At 39.0% G+C, this 20,690-nt stretch overlaps 1 protein-coding gene across 3 annotated transcripts in view; it reads left to right on the plus strand.

Moving 5' to 3' along the window:
• anks1b (ankyrin repeat and sterile alpha motif domain containing 1B) overlaps positions 1-20,690 on the plus strand; it is a 196,626-nt gene that overhangs the window by 113,667 nt on the left and 62,269 nt on the right. For all 3 annotated transcript variants that reach the window (XM_072377500.1, XM_072377498.1, XM_072377499.1), the window contains exons 12-13: positions 4,065-4,201; positions 13,253-13,439. In XM_072377500.1, coding sequence (XP_072233601.1) covers positions 4,065-4,201; positions 13,253-13,439 — 324 coding nt within the window. The remainder of the gene's footprint in view (positions 1-4,064; positions 4,202-13,252; positions 13,440-20,690) is intronic.

Here is a 20,690-nt window from a genome sequence, read left to right on the forward strand (position 1 = left end):
GTTTCCTAGAGGCTGATGAGAACTGACAAGAACAGAACTGAAGAGCACATCTTGACAGTTTTTGTCTTGTTAGGCAAACGGGAAGAGAGCATTTGATTGGATTCCAGGTAACACCGAGAATTTACTTAGACACACACCTCCTCTACACACTGCTGCATGCCTGCCATAATGAGCTCTGCAGTTGTTTGGATGTCCACAGCAAAGCTCCCTCATGCTTTGCATGCCAGTCATCTGAAATGTGTTAAAACATTTCAGAATTTAGTAGTTTTTCGGAGGTAATTCCTTACACTTTGTCATACAGTAAATACATGTGTAGATGTAAACTGTAAAGTTATATTTACTCACATACAAATGCATATTTCCTTTGGCAAGGAGGACTGTAAGTGTTTCCCGGGAGTGAGCCCAAGGAAGCTCTGAAGGAAGCAAAGATACACACACACACACACACACACACACACACACACACACACACACACACACACACACACACACACACACACACACACACACACACACACACACACACACACACACACACACACACACACACACACACACACACACACACACACACACACACACACACACACACACACACACACACACAGACGACATCCATCATCAAAGCCTCAGTCCTGACAGGCTTATTTATTCAACAGGACAAAACCTCAGTATCTATATTTATCTCTCTGTTGCATCCTCCCTTTTGTCTCTCTCGTTATTTTTCCAGGTTTTTTTTGTCTGTTTATGCCCGCATTAATTATTGAATCAGCTCCAGGCAGTTCCTTCATGGTGTGTGTGTGTCTATATGCATATTCCTCTGTGTGTGTCCACAGCTCTGTATTTGAACATCCTTAAGTAAAATCTCACTGCCTGTGTTTTTACAGGCACACATGTTTGAGTGATGCTGTGAAGCTGTCCCTGCAGGACAGATGTGTCTCTGATTGTTTGTCCACAGCCAGATTGTTAGAAATTGAAAATAAGATGGAAGATGATGGCACACTCTGAGGCAGGCGTGGACACTTTCAGTTTTAAAGTCCTTATTATAAAAATACAAATGGCTACAGTTTCTGAAATGCACAAACAAATCTTCTGTGAGTAGAAACGCATAATTTGAACCAATGTTGTTGTTATGGAATTGTTTCAAGGACTGTTAATAGTGTAAAATGTGCATTCTGTCACTCCAAGACTCACCGTTGATAATGGAATTCATTTTTGCAAAAGTGATGTGCTCTTCTTGCTGCTGTTTTCTTTATTCTGTTAGAGGTCAGAATGCTTCTCTGCCTCTTCACTCTGTGAAATAAATGAATAGAAAATGACTGAAAAGTTAGACTTGAAATGAATGAATGCTACTTTATGGGCCATATGAAATCTTTTATATATACTTATCAATGCATATGAATATGGATAAATGCAACATTTCGGATTTATTCATCAACTTCAAAAACCACTTCTCAAAAACAGATGTATACAAATGTTTTTTTTGTATTTTTATTCAGAAGGAGCTCATTTTATCCAAGTCACAGTTTAGGATTTGCTTTTATTGCCAACTTCTCGTGGCATTTTTCTGCCCATAGGAGCTCAAGCGTGCAGGTTATCCACCAAGAGCAATTTAAAAGCAAAAGTTTTCATGCAGTGAGGAATCAGTGATCCGCTCAGACTTTATCAGAGCACAGTGCTTTGTTTTTGCATCAGAGATGTCTTCAGGAACTTCAGTTGTATGATCAAGAACCAGTATGACACAGACTTTGCATGGAGGATAGCTTAGAATTTGAGGCTGTGCGAGTGCTAAACGGACAGTCTGAACTGCAATGCAAAGTGATGAGTGAAACCGTTTCAAATGACGGTGTTGTGTTGGTGCGAGATGTCAAATGGATTCTAATACAAACATGGTTACACTGAGTGAAAAGGCAGCTGAGGAGGCTAATGCCACTTTGTCTTAATAAATGCAAATAGAAGATGTGCCAAATGTATCCATTTATTCCTTCTCCAACCTGCTCGGAAACAACAGAATAACTCACTCAAGCAGGTGCTGAGCATATTTACTAGAACATGCTGCGTATGTAGTGAATTACTCCTCCAGGAGTAAAACCTATCACAAAACACTTTAGCCAGATCCTCTCGTTCTCAGGAGCAGGACACTTGATTTGTCACCTAACAGACAATGCAACATTTCTCTTTTTTTCTGTTCTAAAAAATTTATTTCTGTATGCTTGTAGAGGTCTTTGGCTTCACTTATTTTCTTACTGAAACACCAGTAATCTGATCTCAGTTTCACGCTGAGGAACTGAAGCCTAACAGTAGTGCAGAGTTCTTCTTTTGTGGTTTGTAGCTGTTGTTGGCAAACGTTGCTTTAGGTTATGGTAAAAATAAGGGGAAACGTTTAAGACAATGATAATGCCGAATAAATGGTTTACTTGATTGGATGACTATTTAGAAATTCTAAAATCGTGTATTTGAGTAGCTGAGGTTGGCAAGAGCTCTGAGCCATCAACAACATCCGAGTTAAAACTAGGAATACTGCTCTTGATTTCCTGTGGAAACTGTTTAAAGCTAACTGATTACAACTGTTTCTTTAAGCAACAAACCCCCAACAGCCGTTATGAGTCTGCTTTCACTGATAGTGATGTCACCCTGTGTGTGTTAATACTTCTGGCTGGGTCTTGCACCATAATTGGATGATACTGTGGCTCGTGGCTGGATCCATGGAGGCAGGTGGCAACTGACAGAAAGCTGCTGGCGTGTGTGTTTCCATCTGAGCACCTTTGACAAAAGTATTGTGTTGGTCTGTTTGTTCGCTTTCATTTGATTAAGACAGATGCCTTGTCCCTGTGAAATTTAATTCAGGCTATTTTCACCGTCTGTTAAATGGTCCAACACTGGGGAAATTAGCTCCAGACTCAGTTGCCACACACAGTCTGTGTTAGAAGTGAAAGAGACATCAAACTGCATTGGACAGCAGTCATATATTCCTACTGTGGTTGTTGCAAAGGGCTGTAAAATGACAGAATACTCTATCCTCAATACTATTTATGCTAAAACATCTGTGTATGCATGTGCATTAGTGGGTGGAGGTGCTCTGTGTGACACATTATGCACTGAGCTGAACTCTTTTTTTTGTTTTGTTTTTTTTTTTATTTCTCACTCTGACAAAATGGCACTAAAGAGCAGTTCAAAGCCAATGTACTGGTGAAGTTTCATGGTTACGCTTTGAAATTGTTAAAAAGGTTCCAAACAGTTTGGGCTGAACTCACTATATGCATGCTGTACATACAGCAAAGACTGTTGTATATATTTTCTTCACTTTCACAGATTAAGTTTTATGTTGTGACACTAAATGATGAAAGTGCAGGAGATGATGCAACCTTACCCAAAATGTTATTCCACAAGGGAGGATGAGCCGGTTGCCTTTTGTTTTAAAACTCAACCATCTTAAAATTCAAGCAATTGAATATTGTAAATGGCTCGAACGGTTTTAGTGGAAAGGTAATTGGCTTTTAGAAACCGGCACACTGCACACAATGGACTAAGCACCATCCAGTTTCATTGCTGAGCTTCTGCATCTGTGGGACATTACAACAACCTGTGCCTGGATTGGTTTGATGTGTTCCTTTTACAGAGTAAGGGTAAAGAAACTGTTGGAAAATGTTTTTTTTCACACAGAAATGTCCACCTTTTATATGTTTTAGGGATAACACTTGGAGTAAAAAATTTAATAAGACCTGTATCTGTAAAAACCTTAAATTATTATATTAATATGTTAACTGTCAATTTTAGCAAGATGGGTCATATTGTCAAATAATTCAAACGGATGGGCTGAATTTGGCACAAAAAGCTACCTTTTGGGTACTGTAATCCGATTACACTGTGACACTAAATTTTGTTTATGGTTGCAACACTTTGTGTGTTTTCCACCTTTTTTTATCCGTTTTTCACGAGCAGCATCCACATTAGCATAAACTCCCGAGGCTGCCCAGTGAATTTGTTTTAAAAGACAACTAATGATGAACAGATTTTCAGCTCAGTCTTTCCACCTGCCTCTCACTCTTTTCTTTCTCTCCAAGGTCACTTGTCCCATGTAACGGTGAGTGAGGGGGAGCACGGTAACCATGACAACTGCTCAACAGGCCCCACACCAGACTGCTCCCCCCCCTCCCCCGACACGGCCCTGAAGAACATTGAGAGAGTCATCCGCCCACAGGTGAATATGTGCGCACACACTAATTAATGTGTTGTAAGGCACCTGATGCATTATTGAACATCACAGCATCCGCCCACAAGCAGCTTAAACACCTGCACCCACACACACACACACACACACACACACCTTGCTCATTGATTGTTTCAGTTTCATCTTGACTGGTGTGTGTGTGTGTTGCTCAGTCACACTCATAGTTGTTTAGAGTGTGTGAAATTTACCATAATTTTTGTTAATAAATTCACATTCTGGTCATCAAAACCCATATGATGCTGCAAGATTGATGCGCTTGTTGGGTTTCCATGAAACTAGCTATGGGTGTAAACAGAGTTTCCTTAGATGCAAGCAGAACAACATCCACGAGTAAAGCATATATATATAACTGTGGATGTCTCCTCTGTACCCCCAAATGTGGTGCCGCAAGCACAGGGTAGCGACAAGCCCATTTTAATCCATTTTAAGGGATATCTAGCACACACATGCTGTTATGTTTGTGCTCCTATGCACTGCACCAGAATAATGATACAACCCTCCTCAACCCTTGGTGCTCTGGAGAGGCGCAAGATCAGATGCAAGTTTGCTATTTATATGGATTAAAAGTGTGTTAGTGCACAACGAAATGTTGGATTTTTCATTTCTATTGATGAGTTATGTGCATTTCTCTGCAGTCTTGCAATTTATCAGCAAAAGTATTGCTGGAGCTATGAAACACCGAACTGTGCTGCAGCCCTAGCTTGTTAAAGATGGGGTTGTTGTTCTTTGTTACTTCTAAGCTCATCCCTTTCTCTTCCACTTCCACACAGACAGATTGATTTTTAAAATGATAGATGCTCATTTAATTGTTAAAGGCCTGACTTTGAAAAGATGGAGGATATAGTGTCTAATGGGATCCAGTGGCAGCCTGAAGCTATGATGTCTGTTTCATCATCGGCTGATTTGATGATACAGAAATGACTCGCACATATGTGTGGAATCTAATAAAGATTCAGCATTTCAGCAGTTATTTTGGGGAAGGAACCTCTTGGGCAGCCAGTGTAGTGCTAGAGATATTTATTAAATGTGTATCAGAATGATCAGAAATGAAAGCCTGCATTCTAAACAAACTGAAAACTTCCCTGTGTGTTAGTTCTGTAACAGACAATGAACAACAGAATAGATGATGTCACTGATCAGGAATAATGTTTAATCAACACCAAGCTATTCAAACACAAAAACAAGTCGGCTCATTAGTGACTAAAGATAAATGTATTCCCCTCACTTCTGTCTCTGGGTAGATGGTATCAGACAAACAACTACAACACGGATGTTTTACACCTTTATAATTAAAGGTAGTTGTTTTCTCAAAGAGAGGATGAGGTGTGACAAAAATCCAACCCAGCTGTGTTTTCAGTGTAAGGAATCCTAAGTAAACTCTTTATTAGTGGTGCTTGATGATAACCTTATAAATAAGTGTATGGTTCAATCAAATGTTTCTTCCTCTTTTGAGATAAAGAGTTTTTCAGTTGACTATGACATGAAATTGCCTCAATCACCATCTTCCAAGTCCTTGAAGGTCCTTGACTCGACCTTCTCTTCCTCCATTGTTTTTCCACCGCTCTCCTCCATTATCATCGGCCTATCTTTGGCATGTTAACTAATATGTGCAGAGGGATCACATGTGGTGCCCAGTGGGCCTCTGCTCAGCTTGAAGCGCACATAATCAAGGAGCAACACAGTTCAATTTTATTGCCGTATAATTAATACTCAAGAATTCATTTCATTTCATTTTAGTGCTCCCGCTGGCTGTTTCAGCAGTTCACATTGTATACCAAACACACAGAAAAGCACACTATATTACAGTGTGCTTAATATATATACTGTATAATGCTGCGCTGCATTGTAGCCCTTCCCGTCGACACTATAAGAATATTAATGAGGTTCTGTGAGACTTTCAGAGGGGGGGTTCAGCAAAAGTAAGGACTGTATTTCTCTGTGGTTTGTAAACACAGTGACTCTGTAAGAAGATTGGATGAAGTGATTCACTGCTGTTTCAAGTTTGTTGTGAATTTCTGCAATTCTTTCTCATATCAACCAATCAGATCCAGACATCCAGACATAAAATACTGAAAACCGCTCATTAGAATTACCATAAACTATTTCTGAAGTGTACAGTCCTCCTTTCCTCTGCAACAAGGCTCCTCAAAGTAAATAAGTGTCTTCAGGGTAACTTTGTAACTCTTTAATCCAGCTTGAACAGAACATGATCACACAAGCTATGCTGACTGAAATTCACAGACTGCATGTTTGGTTTAACTTTATGTTTTAATCCTTTGCTTCTTGTCCAAACGGTCAGTGGATATGTTAGATCTTTGCACACTTTTGATGGCATTCGTGGTCAGATGGGATGTGAACCACAGAGGAGATGAGAGCCATAGAAACACAGGAAGGATTTAGATGACTGCACTGCATCACAGGGTTATCATTTTCATGCCCAGTGGCTCAATGTCCTATTCTGCTGCCTGTGCGAATGTGTGTCGGTTATCTGAATAACCATTACTTGCCTAAGAGGCATTCCTGATTAGAGAGCGCACATGATAGAACTCGTGTTTGTGCACACAGAGAAGACACTATCTCAGGCAGTCACATGATCACATCAGACACAACAAACCATGCACACATATTTTCATGTTTAGACCTTAATTTGAGAGAAAATTGAAATCCAGTAATGCTGCTGACTGAGTATAGCTTCAATAAGAAATGTAATAAAGGTATTTCTACAGTTTTCTTCATTTCAAAACATATAAAAAAAAATCTATTTTTTTTTTTCAATTTGTTTTACAGAAAAATATCTAAAAAAAAAAACTGTCAAAACGTAGAGAGCAGAATAACAGATATTGTTGTCAGATAATATAATTTACCAGAGAAATTATTCCAAATGTCTTCTTTGTAATTTACAAGATGCAGAACAGAATTAATTTATCTACAATGAATTTCCATTGATATAGAATCTAATCTAATGCACAATTGTGTGACACATCCATGGTGCTCCTTTTAATGAATAAAGAAAGGAAGAAATGCAAGAAGAAGTTCAAGCGATAATTGTGTGTAATAAGTTGGAAGTGTAACTTCAGACTAACTTTTTGCATTGGTTACATTGGGACTTAATTTTCTCTTTTAGATGCACCCACATTTTTCATGGTACCCTCAGCATTACAATTAGCATCTTCAGGCATCTCCCATTATCAGTGGTGATGTAAATGATTGTAACTAGGAATAAAAGGCGCAGGTAAATGTCATTGTTGGCGATCATGTTTACATTTAACCTGACCTATAGCAGGGGCAGAGCTGTTACTCACACTTAACAGATTATGGGACACGTACGATCAAAATGAGTCACATTCAGGAAAGCTGTTACGGTATTATAATTACACTTTAACAACCAAAATAAATGGCTAATTTACAGAAAAAATGACTTTACACATTTGCTCTCAGAGCAAGGGGTACCCACAAGTATAGCAGAAAAAACATGAGTGTGTGGCCCATTAATAGCATCTAACCTCTACATTTGCTTGGATGATAAACAGTAAGTATCAGACAGTTTCACGTCTGTTGTCAGTTTAACACTTGGCTAAATAGGATTGAGCTTTCCTGAACACATGAATACAGTCAAGCACTTACTCAAAAAGTGCAGATGAGATGTGTCTGCTGGAGTTGGAGCCTGAGGCATGACAATAAAATATTTTTGCCCTGCAGAGGTTGAGATGATGCACAGAGACTAAACACTCCATGTACCAAGACCGGCAACACCTGTCGCATAGTAAAAGGCAGCAGAGCGTGAAAAAGAAGGCAAGCAGCTAATTGGCTTATTAAAGATTTGTTTGAACAAAACTGAATGACAAACGCTCTGAACTTACCAAAATACTTGAGAAATAGTGCTCTTGAGCAAAGCTCCCACAATACAGAGCCTTACCCTCAATAACAGCTGAGTAAAAAAAAAAAACAAGCTGCTAGTGCGTCTGTTGCAGAGAAGTGTGATGTGTGTAATTGTAACTTCAGTGTGGAGTAATTTCTACATGTTGATTAAAATAGTCAGTGCTAGCAGAGCATAACTTCTCAGACATTACTGATAGAAAATGTATTAACCTACTACATACACATATATATATATATATATATATATATATAGATATCCCTTTTACCCCTTAACTTCCCTAAGCTGAAACTATGCAAAATACATTGAGTTTTAAGTGCCATGAAGTGTTGCTTTAAACAAAAATGCTTTATATTTATTGTGCATGTAAAGGTCTGTCTACACCAAAGGAAGACAAATGTGCCATTGTAGATTTCATCTCTCCTGAGCTCCCTAAATGTCCTTGTTGGCGCTCGAGGCTTGTCTTAACCTGTAGGATTTGATACAGAGAGTGAGGAGGTGCTGCAGCCATATATATATATATATATATATATATATAAATAGAAAGTAATGTGCTCCAGACAAAACTATTGATCTATTAATGAAACCATGTAAATGAGAGCAATTAGTGAATAAAAATAGCTTTATCACGTTACCAATATCAAGTTATTTTGCTCTGAGATTAGTTTAATCAACATTACAATACATTTAGAACTGTGGAACTTGAACAAGTTTTCCATCGTATATATCTAGATCAACAACAATGACGTGTTTGAGCTGAATATTCAAAAACAATACACACCCTACATATACCCTAACATTGCTGCTTCAGTCGATTTTTTTCTTTAGAAGATGTATTAAAGCATCTGTGTGTCATTTCAACTCATTTGTGCGCTTTACATTAATATTTACAGAGCTTAGCGTCTGTCACCTTTATTTAGAGAAGGGTGGTGAGGAAAAGAGAAACTGGAGAGCTCGCTTTTTTTAAACTTAAAGCCTGAACTTGAAATTTGAAATGTGACGTTTTCAACTTGTCAGAGCAACAAGGAGACCTCTTTGTGTTAAAGAGATTCGCTTTTTTAACCCACATCCCACAGGAGACGCCGCTAATTGAACTGATTTAAGCTGACTCTGAAAGCTATCCAGTGGGAGTTACACTTCTATACAATTTTTTGGCATTTCCTATCCGTATTAAAGTATTTATGTGCAGCACTTTGATGATTTCAATAAACAGTTGCAGTTAATGCATATCATTACTTTGGGCCAAGCTGTTGGTATTAAGTAACATGGTTGTGATTTATGGATAAAGAAATTGCTGTTGAGTTTGTCAAATCCAGTTAAACTATATTAAAAACTAGGCAGACATTTTTATGATAACTTATTTCCTAAATTCACACCAAAAACAATCTTGTTGGATAAACAGCACTACAAGTCAAAAGGAAACGTACACATTCCCTTTAACCAAGTCGAACACGGATGATAATATTCACACTGTTTCTCAAGCGCTTGTTCTGCCATATTTGTTTAGGCTCACTAAGGAAGTATTGGATAAATTTGAAGTAGCTTGTTTTCTTGCTTGTTTTATTTTGCATTTCCTACGAAATCGTAAAGAGATCCGTAAACCAATGTGTAAGCAACTTCTCAGAGAGCACAGCTAGAGATTGCACTTGAGTGATTACGTGTGGAGCTTGGAGAGATGAGGGTTTACACGCTGACACGGGAGGCACATTTGAGCATTTTGTACAAGTGTCAGGGTAGCTGCCACAGTTGATTAGCACCCAGAGACTGTACTGAGCAACATTTTGTAAAAATGCTTGTAGAAGGGAAAATATGGCAGAAGGACACAAGGGCAACCAAACAAATGCATTAGACGAAAGTTTAAATGCAAAATAAATAGATGACTAATATGATGCTACTTTTCAGGGCTGCAGTTTTGTGGTCTGTTATTTTCCTTTCTGTTATTCTTTCCCACTGAACGCTCCACTGAGTAATTTCCCTTTTGTGTGTTTACATCTTTCTGTTGACGTGAAGCCACTGAAATCGTGACCGAACGAAGGATGAGAACAGGAAAAATAAGCACAACAAAAGAGACGAGCTATGTTCCGCATTCTGCATGATTAACACTAAAGTAATGAAAGAGAAGTTGCTCCGTCATCTGAAAATATCAATTACAACCAGCAGCACCAGAAGAAGAATTACCTTTCTGTCCTCTGCTGACATCAAACGAGACTTAAAGGGAAAAAACAAAGCTTTGGAGTAAAGAAACCTCATTCCTTAGGTGCATTTGATATGCATTGTTAGCACTGCGCATGTGTCCTTCTTCAGCAATGGACAACTTTGTTTTTATTTTTTTTTATTTCTGATCCGGCAAGCTTCACCATTTTATGGTAATTACTACATTATTCATAAATGATCCTGAAATTGCAAAGCTTTCAAGCAAACTCAAAACTCATCACACCTCATCTTAGGTGTGGAATTACATTTTTAATGGGTGTGCCATTTATTAGCAGCAGGACACATTAGGGAAGTGTTAAATAGCGTGTTGTTCCCCCAGGCATGCTGTTGCAATCGAGGAAAATGCTCTCTGCTGAAGTTTAGTCAGGCATGGAAGACCTGCCTGTGAGTTAGTTTGTGTAAATGTGGGTGTGTTGTCACTGTATATGCATCAGTGTCTAAGCTCATTAATCCCCTTCCAACAGGCATGACATGTTCATTAGCCTGCTGCCCGTTTGCATTGTTAATGCCAAGTCTTAACCAGAGCTTCAGTATCTGCATATGTTCTGCTGCATGTGTGGAAGACGGCATGTGTGCGAGTGCAGGTTTTTAATAAGAACAAGTCCAGAGAGAAGACACAGAGGCCAAGTACACAGACGAGGCAGATAAGTGCTGCAATAAAGAGTTGTTTTAATAATGAATGGGAGACGTCGCTGTTAAACTCATTACACATCTCCCTGTAGAAGACACCCTGCCTCAACTTTCTATTTTGAAACAGCCCGATGTCACATCATAGTAGTTCAGTCATTCTGGGTGATTACAGTTTGTGTCCTTTGTGCTTTGCTGTTTGGCCTGCAGCAAGGTAAATACCACAGGTTATTTTCTGTGAGCACCTGCGGTGAAGTTGATTAATCATGGAATACTTTGGCTATTTATCAGTTTATTTCTTTCTTTTTTTTCTTGCATTGCCATGGGTCCTTGGTGCCTTTGATCAGATAGAAAATGCATAAGGAATTTGCTTGTATGTTTTTTGGAAAAGGACCAAAGTCGAATAAGAAGATTAATGAGAAACATACATGCTTCCTGCCTGAGTCCATTCAAGGTGATTCCCTATTGGGCTCATACATCATTGTCCTTATTCTCTGATGCCCCTGTTGGTTGTTTTGATCTTGTCTGGTTGTTGCATTGGTCCTTTAAACATCACTGGTTGTCAGTTGGTGCCGCACTTTTTCTCTCTGTACTGTAGGGGAACAACATAACCTTACTGTGGCTGAATCTTGTCAATGTGGCTTTAGTTTACGGAACATGTATTACTTTTTAAATACTTTACTTTGCTTTCACACAGACAGTGACTGTGAAAATGAGTCTTGCGCAGGCAATCAGTTAGCTTAACTTACAGAAAAATAACAATGGTTCCCATGACCTACCAGCAGTTTTAAAGCTCACTCTATGATATAACTACTGTTGAAAAGACAGGAAAGCTTCCAACAGTAGACACAAAACAATGAGCCTTACTTTGTGAAGTAAAACTGCCTTTAAATTAAATTGTCTTTGTTTTTGGAGTGACAACTTGGATAAGATTTAGCTTTGCAGATGAATAACCACAGCTGGTACTGTCATCTGGATCCATCTGGATGGAGGGGCAGCAGATGAAAAGAGGGTCTTTGGAAGATAAATTAATCTATTGGCTTTTTCCATCAAAGACCCAAGCTAATGCATTATAAATCTCTCCTTATTACTTGGGGATGTGTAGGACCTGATGCGTATAAAAGGAATTTTTGGGATATAGATATGTCCCCATATTATGGATCCTGGGTCTGTTTTATGAGACGGGGTCTCAAGAGGATAAGTCTGTGTTATGTTAGTTTGTGTTTTTACAAAATGCAGTTAACTATGTAACAGGGACACCTGTTAATCTGAAAACGTGTGCTCAGTTTGTTAAGGCAACAATTTTGCTCACCAGACAGAAAATCTAATGGTGTTCTCATTCAGTTGGCAATAACTTACCTACTTTCCTTCATAACAACACTGACCCTGCGTCCCTGTTTCTTTGAGTTCCTTGCTGTCTGAAAATGTTCCTCTTTTCCACGTTTCCCCCTGCTTATTGTTCCTTCCTTTTCTGTTTAGCACTTCCGCTCATTATTTCCTGAGTCTTATGCATTTTTCTTCAGTTTATAATTTCTCCTTGTCAAATCCTCTCCATTTTTCGTTGCTCTCCTTTGTTCAACCTGCTCTTGGTTCTTTTTTTTTCTGTCTCAGTTTAATTCAGTCTGTGACGACAATTTCTAACTCTGCTTCAAATGCACCCATCATAAGAAAGAGCATCCTCCTGCTTTCATTTCCTTTTATCCTCTCTCATCCTCCCTTTCTCTCTCAAGGTTCAGTCTTGTATAAAAACTCCCAAAGAAGGTGCTAAAGGTCTTATGAAGGTTTTCCTCTTGTGTGTCTGTCTCTGAATATTTCAGGATGTTATTGTATGTTTAAACTTGACTATAAATTCACTTATACCCTAAGACACATGGGCATACTGGGATGGCAGCAGAATTTCAACAACCTGAGTGTTTTTGAAGCATAGCAGCAGGTTTTTGAGAGCTGCAAATGCCTAATTATGTAAGTTGTGTTTACCAGAAGGCTGTCAACAGTTTTTCTTGGATTAATCCTCACTCTAGCTCTTGCTCCTGCTAGTTCGGAGTGAGCTGTTAGCACTCTTTCACCAATCCATTTTTAGTCTCTTTCTAACTTGTGCCCCAGTTTTACAGTACAAAGTCATATTGGCATATGCTGTATAGATCTTAAGTCTCTCCATTTGCAGATGTTATAAAATTAAAGTTCATTAGTAGAAGCATACATTTCACTGACTTTTGTCATCATTTATCTCAATTAATTTTTTTTTCAAAGAAACAGAAACATTTACTTTTTATATATATTTTTTCCTCCCGTCTTGCCTTTAGCCCAAACAGCGCACCTCTCTGTCCTCATCTCTGGATGTCCAAAGGCCAGTCAATCACAGCTGTGAGCCCAGTGAGGTGAGCTCATCCCTGGGCTACGCCAGTTTTAGCACCAGTCCCCCAGCCAGCCCTCCTCTCAGCCCCAATCAAGAGGACTCTGCAGGCTCCAACGACGACTGTCAACTCACAGGTGAGACTCTCACAGACTTACTTTACTCCCTAACAGGATAATTGACTTTAAAGGTTGTATGTGATACACAGGTGACGGTAAGTGGCCCTCTTTGAATTATTTTTTTTGTGGATTATTTTGAAATGATTTCATTGGATTATGATTACAATGAATTGAATTCCAATTGGCTTGAATTGGACTATATTATTTAAGTGTCTTGAGATGACCGTTGTTGTAATTTGCGCTATATAGATAAAACTGAATTGAATTGAATTGAATTGAATTGAATTGAATGTTCTGACCTCTAACCCCACAGCTGAAACACGTCTCCTTTAAGAAGCAGCACAATAGGACGACTCTTTACTAAAGTCTCGAAGCAAAAAAACTAAATAATTGTGGACAAACTGAGTTAATTGCATATTCACAATAAATATGACCATATGTAGTTGTTGTATTATGGTGTTTTGTTATACTTTCTCTGTGCAGCATCTGTAGACTGGAGGTGCAGTGCAGTTTCAGTTGGAAAGAATAGAAATGGACTATCTGTATAAAATACCACAATCGTTATGTATATACAGCCACTCACTTGGTGACTGGCTGTGGTAAGTCTGTAACCTGAATGGCTTTTAGCTGTGTTGTATCATAATTTAAGTACTACACGTTCATGTGCCCAACCTTTTTTGCTCTCGCTCATCTTCATGGTGTCCTTGTTGCCTTGATTCAGGTGGCGTTAAAACCCCTCAGCCTGGGAATCAAATGAAACTTTAATCTTTTTGCCTTGCGTCTTGGAAAATGAAATCATATTTCTGCTCCTGTCACACAGGAGGCCACAGCTAAGAGGCAAGCACCTTAGAGGCTAACATCAGATCTCAGGAAGAAAGCGATGTTGGCCACAGTCAAGACTGTGAAAGATTCAGAATTTCACTGTGAAAAAGAGACTTCTCTTTAGATGTATGTTTATCTTTATAAGAAGCATATTGAATTTGTTGCAAACACAGTCTTTATTGATAATTCAATAAAATGAGCACAGATGTATGCGGTTACAATCTAGAAACGGTACTGATGGGAGTGGCGGATTCTGTGGGTTATCTCCTAGCATTGTGCTGATCTGTGAACACTGATGCAGCCCACGCATTTCAGTAATGACCAAAGCAATCCACCAAGACCAACGCAAATTATCATGGGCTCACAAACATGCAGACGTGTTCATAATCAGGAGAAGGTCATTTCCCAGTCACACAGGTGCAGCTTGTTTCTGATACAAACGTGATATACAGGGACCCTGCTGACTACTTGGTAGGTTGTGGAAAATATTTGAACCGAGCTGTTGAACTGTTTATCTTCAGTTTATAGACAGCAAACCAGGGTTTGGTGACAATTCATTAAGTCCCAAACATGTTGTTACAACTAAAACAAAATACGGGGGAAAAATTTTGAAATTTAAGGGTGAGCCTTCTCCACCCCTACATTTCTGTAAAAGGATGCTACCGTATCTCAGAAAATAAAGGCTGGTGGAGAATTAACCTACCTAAACTTGAAACCTCTGCATCGCTGCTGGTCATTTAGTAATGTTACAATCAGCTGCACTTCATTAATCTTATCATTGTTAATATTGTCTTGATTATAGGTGCTGGTCGTCTTTCCTCAGACAAATTCAGCACAACGTGTCAAGACAATCAGTATAATCTGATAACTTCACTTCAAACATTTCACACAGATTAACAGAAGTAGAGACATTTTGTCCCCTGCAAACCCCTCTCTCTCTCCTTCACGCAGCAACATCCTCACAGCCAACCTCGTAACTGAATCCGCTTTCGAATAATAATTATATTAACCTTAATGGTGTCTCAATCTCTGCACATCTTTGCAGTTTACACTGATTCTTCCCAAACTTTGCAATCTGAAAGAGGAGCTCCCACAGATGGATGCAAGCAGAAATCAGTGCGTCCACTCTTTTTAAGTGCTAACCAATCACTAGACCTCTTAAATAAAACAGAGGCTGTGCTGTGTGAGTATATCTGGTCTTTAGGCGCCAAGTTTTCCAAAACAGAGTTCAGATTTAGTATTAGTATTGAACTTTTTGAAGGAAGCTTGTTTAAGAGAATCCAGTACCATTGCATTTAATAATATCATATTATCAAATATTTTTTTTGTTTTGTTTTTATGAGGTTCTATATCACTCTGATCTGCTCAGCTCTAAATAATGATAAGGATCATCCAGGGGGAAAGCTTTAGCAGATATCTTAAAGATGAGGCTGAAAAACATCAGCAAAACTGCTCTGTTCGTACTGTGGGGGGAGTTCCTTTTACTGTCATAACATATGAAACTGTTGGCTTCATCTAATGATTCCCCTCATCCCCTGCTGAGTTTAAAAGGTTCTTCTCCAAAAGGAATATTCCCAGTTGTGAATATTGTGTTCTCACAAAAGAGTAAAATTGGCCCATATGCACATTTTATTGCTTTTATTTATGTTACAAAACAAAGAAACACTTCCTATTCACATGTTTTGATCAAATTATATATATATCTATAGGCTATAACATGCTGTTAATGGTAGAGCTTTTGCTATAGTTTTTTGCTGAATTTTCATCATTGTGCATTTACAGATATTAAAGATTGTTGTTTTTAATCAATGAAATTTACTTTTCATGGATTTTTTTTTATTTTAGGAACCTTTGATCTACTGCCTGGTATATTCCTGACCTTCATGTGCTCAGTGTCATGTCCTAAAAAGTCGCTTGCGTTACCATAGAAATGAGATTCCTTGTTGTCATGGTGAAGTGTTGGCCTTGGTGACAGTTAACTAGTGACGAATTCATTGATACTTCCTTCTCTCACGTGGCTTTCAGTCCAACTGTCCCTCTAACCCGCTGCTATCAGGCACTAACAGAGAAGTCAGCGCAGGGGAAGTCAACCAGGCAGGAGGTGTTTCCTCTGCCTGTGTGTGCGTGTACACGTGCACGCTTGTGCATGCGCCTGTTTCATCCAGGAGCAGTTCAGAGGCCCAGCTATTCTTTGATCTGTGTAGAGCTGGAAATGAAAAATGCATTTTCAATCCACAGGTGTGTGTGAGTGCACAGACACACACACACACACAGATTTAAAACTGACAGATATCTTCAGCTTTTATTTCCATTTAAGTACTACAGTCGTTTTTGTCTGTTAAGAGTGCATTATTCCTTTAGTGAACGTTCTTGCTGCCCCCCCCCCCCCGTCATTATATTTATTGTGATCTCCGTCTGTAGTGGAGTTGTTCCCTCTGTTCGAGCACTAATAGCTAATCAGTCTCTTTTTCCAACTTTGTTGTCCCCAACTACTTTTATTCATCCAAATAAAAACACTGATTCGAAACAAGTCTACTAATGGTCAGATTAAGCCATTAAAAGAATAAGTAGAGACACTGGAGCAAAGATTTTACTCTTCTGATGTATGTGTAGTGCCTCATCACCACACTGATAAACTCTTCAGGTATTACAGTGCAACACTTTATAGTTACAGCCAACAATGTAATCTAAATGTGTGCTTTTATTTGTTCCTTCTTGTTTCGCTGTCTGAATTTCCATCACCAGGAATAGATTGGCACCCATCTTATGTTTTATTTAATTTTCTTTCTGATTTTTCCCTCCTCCGTTTTGTTCTGCTGCTCTTCTCATCCCTCCTGCTCTTTCTACTTATTAGCTTTATAAGGCCCATTGTGGAGTAACCATGGTAACAAGTGGCTTACAGTGAGAGAGATGGAGAATGAGAGAGTGGAGTGTATATGTATGTGGGTACAGAAGGCAGCGAGTCGCAGAATTCAAAGGATGCCAGTGGAAAAGCGAGTGGGTGAGAGATGGAGAATGAGAGTCTAATGTTGCAAGGGGTGGTTGACGAAAAAAATCAGGAGACTGAAATGTGAGATTTCAGGCGGATGGATTGAGAAATGAGGACAAGAAAAAGAGGGAGGACTTTTTCCCCTGCACACCATATAAGGTCTTTCCTTCCTATGCCTCCACATCTGTATCTGTCTCTCATTCTCACCCTAAAAATCCTGACCTGTTCTTCAACACTAATCTAACATTACACAACGAACCCCCAGGCCTGCAGCAAATTATGCTTGTGTCAGCCACCTGCGTGGGCTGTTGGGCAAAATGAAGCCCTATTTATAACCTGATCCATCCCTGGTGCAGCTGTTATGCCACATAAGTAAGGTTTATGTAATGCTGGACACTGCTTGCAAAAAAAAAAAATGCTTCTTCAGTGCAGATTTCCAAAGTGTTTTGCAAAAGCAGTAGTGCTCCATGAATTATGCATTGCTCCCTGCAACAAGTCGACGACAAACATGCGCAAATTCGCAGGTGGCTGTTTAGTTCCTGAAAACTTCACAGCTTCATACTTTCTCGTGATTCTTTATCTTTGATGTCGTAGTCCCGAGCTTTTTAAGAAGTAGTAAAAGCTGCAGTATTGTGGAATGTTTTTAGATTAACGAGGAGTCATGTGAATGTAACATACAGAGGATGGTGGAGAGCAACACATGATTTAAAAGTATTTTGAATAAACACTTATGGTGCTCCTTTATGTATAGATGGGCTACTATTTTCTACATGATCTTTGTGGCATGTTGTCATTATTGCCCTGTGGTGTTCGTACCGAGCCGTTATGTTGGCTGGGAAAAAAAACGTCATCCTCTTACAGCTTTCCAAAACAGCTGTAGAACAGTTTTAACCACACTTGTTTTTCCCTTGTATCTTTAAAGTTAAATATCTTTGGAGCTGAATATAAAGCAAGCCAGAGTTGATCTAAATTACATGCTGTTGCTAAATTAACTGCAGGTTTCCATCAGACTACTTTGTAGCTTCAGTTTTGGTCAGTCTTTCCTTCAGGCCTCTTGTCGATTTTCTTGCTGCAGCCCACATTTCTTGCAGCTGAGTTTTATCTGCAGAGTTTATTTTAGGATTACAAGCTGGAAGAATCTTCCTTTCTGCTTATTTTGTGCCATGAAATACTCTTGATGTGCTATGAGTGTTTTCTGCTATATTGGCCGGATTTAAAACGTCCCTTCCTCTTTGTTCTTCCTCTAGTTCTCTATCATCAGAAAGTAAGCAACCACAAAGCAGCTGCACAATCAATGATGTTGAACGTTTAATGAGCCATTGATTATGTTGCATTGATCTACTTTGTGTGCGACTGCATAATTTGTGTGTGTTTACTTAAAAAACTTTCATTAAACGTTCATTAAACCATTGCTTAAACCAATCCCTTGTTCTGAAATAACACACACTGCACTTGCACCTGGCATCAAGCCACTACTATAAAGACATTCCTTTGTACAAATAATATAAGTAATCGTCTAAGTCAGCAGAATTATGCATTTCCATGTATTCATGTTGTTTTTGGACACATATTTTGTGGCTTTTGAGGCAGAGAAGCAGCTTAGATGTCTGTAGACTTGGCCTACACTGAAATTAAATAAGGCAGTGTGGTTTTTTTCCTGCTGATCTTCCCTGGTTGGATATATTGACTATGTGTGCCCTGTTGTAGCACCAGCAGGAGATGTGGTAGATATACTGCTCTCTTCTTGCTGTTTGTCTTGTTGATATTGATGATCAATCAAGTATAAAGGCTTTTAGGTCAGATTTTATTGGTGAGGATGGGAGCAGTGAGAAAATATTTTTCCATTGTCTTGTATGCGTGTTTTCTGTAGCATGCATTTTCTGACACCAAACATGCAAATCCGCATTGCTAGCTTGAGTTTATACTGTAAGATACACCTGAGTACATACTGCAGCGCTGCCTCGACAGACTCTGACACAGAGTAGATTTATACCCTTGTGCCATCACCAATTTTGGTGGCATAGTGTTCTCTCCAATTTGTCCCGCCCTCAGACATTAGGATCTAATTAACAGCACAGTTTCATTAATGAGCAGGATGGGGTTGATCACGCCTTCTGTGTTCTAACACAACACCTCCGGCAGTTGTGTTAACAAGACTTTTGTGAGTGCTTTTTGTTTGATGACGAGGTCAGTTGTATCGAACCTCACTTGTGACATGGCTCCTGGGCTTAAAATATGAGGTTGGACAGTACACCACCAGCAATGACACAAAAACATTAGAACCCCATTACTAGTACTTTGTCACCACCAAAACAAGTCTGACACGTCAAGGCCTGTAAAACCTTGGAATCCTTTGATATGAGGTACCAAGAGGACAGTTGGGCCCCCGTGGATCACATCTAAGATGCTTTATGGGATTGAGGTTCAGGGACTCTGGAGGCCAAGTCAGCGTCTTCCAAAACGTTCCAGAATAATTTTTGCATAATTCTGATTACAGAAGCCAGTACCATCAGGAAACATGGGATGCATATCAAAGTCACAGGGTTCATGGATGCAGAATCAAAAATGCTCAGAAGAATGTTGTTCTCATCATTGCTCCACAGTACAGTTCTGTTGCCCACATGTCCATGTCAGGCACTTTCGGGAGTGGAACTTTGTGGAACGACACAGTCACATTAACAACAATCTCTGATGCAACGTTATAGTTGCAAGTCTCCTGGTGTATGTGTCAAATTGATTCACTTTGTTTCCCAGCCCAAAGCACTTTACGACAAAACATTTAAAGACATTTAATGGAATTTAAAGACAGGTTGTGGCAGATTGGGGTTGGACATGGTGGCTCACAAGGCAAAAGAAGCAATTATCCTAAAGGCTGCAAACTGATTTATTTCTCTTGTTTTATATTATCTCAGTTGAAGTCATGAAGAAAATTTAACATAACCTCAGTCATTCTCAATGCTTAATGACTCGAGTTTGCCTCATATTGCAAATAGACACAACAGATGGATTTATAGAACGGATCCGCCTCGATGTGTAAGCTTTCTGTGCGTATCGATTTTTGTCAGATAAGAATGTATTCAGAAAATAAGACACTTGGTGTTCAAGGGCCTTACATCTGGCACATCTTGACACTGGCACTTTTGCCTGTTCCTTTTGCCTTTTGTTGCCCTTAGTTAGCTCTTAGGATTATCAATTTAGTAGTTATTACTTTTAAATAGTTTGCATAATGTTAACAGTCACTCATGAGAATCTTAATTAAATCTCTTTCACTTTTGATTTTGGTTTAGTTTTAAATATTGAGGCCTGAGGTGATGATGAGTCATATTTGGAAACTCTGAAAACAAAACATGCTCCCACAGGCATACTCAGCTCAAAGTAAAGAAACAGAAAGTAACAGAAATCATTTATATTCACAGAGAAATCCATCCTGTTGTTGGTCAGAATGACTAATGAAGGGT

This window comes from Leuresthes tenuis, unplaced genomic scaffold (genome assembly GCF_036924035.1).
Source record: "Leuresthes tenuis unplaced genomic scaffold, fLeuTen1.0.hap1 SCAF_23, whole genome shotgun sequence".
NCBI lineage: Eukaryota > Metazoa > Chordata > Actinopteri > Atheriniformes > Atherinopsidae > Leuresthes > Leuresthes tenuis.